Source organism: Penaeus chinensis, chromosome 6 (assembly GCF_019202785.1).
Source record: "Penaeus chinensis breed Huanghai No. 1 chromosome 6, ASM1920278v2, whole genome shotgun sequence".
Lineage (NCBI taxonomy): Eukaryota > Metazoa > Arthropoda > Malacostraca > Decapoda > Penaeidae > Penaeus > Penaeus chinensis.
The window spans coordinates 16,165,449-16,167,948 of NC_061824.1; the positions used below are offsets into that span (position 1 = coordinate 16,165,449).

General features: G+C 35.6%; 1 protein-coding gene across 1 annotated transcript in view; it reads right to left on the reverse strand.

Annotated features, from left to right (window-relative positions):
* Positions 1 to 2,065, reverse strand: part of LOC125026361 (ATP-dependent RNA helicase DHX30-like) — a 17,228-nt gene extending 15,163 nt beyond the window's left edge. Inside the window, exons 1-3 of the mRNA XM_047614761.1 lie at positions 1,889 to 2,065; positions 1,170 to 1,250; positions 587 to 683 (exon numbers count right to left, since the gene is read on the reverse strand). Coding sequence (XP_047470717.1) covers positions 587 to 683; positions 1,170 to 1,250; positions 1,889 to 2,039 — 329 coding nt within the window. The 5' untranslated portion in view covers positions 2,040 to 2,065. The remainder of the gene's footprint in view (positions 1 to 586; positions 684 to 1,169; positions 1,251 to 1,888) is intronic.
* Positions 2,066 to 2,500: the final 435 nt, after the last annotated feature.

The following is a 2,500-nucleotide window of genomic DNA, read 5'->3' on the forward strand; positions in this document are numbered from 1 at the left end:
CTATCATTTATTTGTGAATTTCGAGATTTACAATTATTGTGTGCTAAACACATAAAATGCCCAAAAGAGGAAGACAATTGCTGCAAAAGCAACAGTAAGCTTGAGATTTAGCCACAATTTTCCTATAAGCTCTGTGAGTATTTTTTCGATTTGCATGGAGTGATCACCATTTGAAAGAGTAATTCACTGGCTGGAGATTTAGCCACATTTTCCGTATAAGCTCTGTGAGAGTTTTAACGATTTGCATGAAGTGATCACCATTTGAAAGAGCAATACACTGTTAGATTTGAAAAATATAGATTCATTATCATTGCTACATAAATGACAGTTATACCCTACATTATAGTAAAATATTGATTATCATTCTTTGACATATGGAAATTGCTATTTTGGAAAGCTAACTTCTTTTGGGTATTGTATGAAGATTCTTTGGAATCTTTTTCCATATATATAAATCCTCCAACAAGGAATTTATAGGATCTTTAATTTTTTGTTTTAATGACATTAAAATTTTGGTGACGATCCCCTCCCCTGTCCTAAGCATTGCAAAACCAATGCAAAAATATTATCAACATCCATACATTACCTATATGCTGGGTTAAGGTTGGTAGAAAGATTGTAGTACATGTTCTTTATAGTGGATGGCACATTTGGAAACATTTGGAGAACACCAGATTTTTGTCCTGAAAAATGTATCAGAGAGAGAATGTAAGCAACTTTTCAGCCATTTTAATTATTTCAATAGATTGTTTAAGTGTTCAGGTATTTAGAGCTTGAGATTGCCTGCCACAGAGAGATGAAGGAGGACTGCTGTAATTAAAAAGCACTATAATCAATAATCCAATGGATACTATGTTTAGACATATGACCAAATATAACAGGTGGACCAAATACTCTTTTATCCATATTCCAGACTTTTCTAGGATTCCAATGAGTTTTATGATGACTCATCCATGCTTTTCCAAATTTCTCTTTCACCCTAAACTGTTGATCATGGATGAGGAGCAGTGTACATGGAACTATCAAATACCTTGTATATAGAGTATTCTAAGTTATTCAATACAATGACATTTATGATGCAGCTCAAATCTGAGATATACCAAAAATAACTAGCCATTCCACTGTTCCTCTATAAATTATGAAACAGTTTCAAGAAAACAAAGCCTTACTCTGCACAAAATGGGCATCTGCCATCACAAGCTGCTGGAGCTGTTTCTGAGTACTTCGGGGTTGTCCTTTGGACAAATTTCCTGCAAAAGGAAAAATGAAGTGTTTTTTCTTTTATACAGAAATTAAATGGCAAAAACTAATGAATACAAAAAAATAAGGCTTGTCCTTAGCAACTGTGTATATATACATAATAAAAGCATGAAATTCAATACTTTCTCTACACTACTAGTTTGCACTTTATTATGACTTTCAATGTATGTGTGCACACAGGTATGTGCGTGTGTAGGGGGGTATGCGTGTATGCATGTGCATGTGTGTGTGCATGTACGTGAATGGGAATGGGAATGGGAATGGGAATGAGTATGGGTATGTGTGTCTGTCCCTTATATGTGAGCAACGACAGGGACTGGGACTGAGTATGATAATGGTTATATGTATATGGATATAAGTGAAGGTGAAGGTGAAGGTGAAGGTGAAGGTGAAGGTGAAGGTGAAGGTGAAGGTGAAGGTGAAGGTGAAGGTGAAGGTGAAGGTGAAGGTGAAGGTGAAGGTGAAGGTGAAGGTGAAGGTGAAGGTGAAGGTGAAGGTGAAGGTGAAGGTGAAGGTGAAGGTGAAGGTGAAGGTGAAGGGGAAGGTGTGTGTCCTTTATATGTGAGCAGAGAAGTAAATCATTATTCACTACCAAAATAAACTTTCTGTATGCCCGACGCCGACTCACGTTTTGTCTTATTTCCGGATTCATGGGCTTTGGCGATATAACGCGTATGTTGAAATTGACGAGAGGAAATCTCAAGCTTAAGTCCAATAACTGTCTTGAGTATGCCATTGTTAATTAAGGAAATGCGACCGAAATTCGGAAATGAAAACATTATGTGTTCACACGGTAATGCTGTCTTCTGCTACGACAATTTATAGCAGGGTTGCGTTAAGGAGAAAATCAAATGCTATATTAAATTGTCTTTTCTTATAAAGAAAGCATTGTACAAACCTATATGTTGGCAAATACAATTGCAATTCCTGATAATAAGAATATATCTAATACTTCATTAACTTGATTATCTCAAAATTTTGGAACTCCATCTCATAACTAATATTTCACAGTCCAGCTATCCTATATGTAAAGGCATCTTTACTGTTAAATTTCCACATTTGCATAAAGTGTATTACTTGGCAAAATTATATATATATATATTTACATAGAAATACGTCTATTGCGAAGTCTTTATTCGCCGAAAATAAAAATTTCCATTTACCATTAAAGTTCCCCTTCTTGGCACGTCTGTCTCCCTTTCTCCCATTCTTGCCAGTCTGTTTGCTTGTCTGTCTCTGT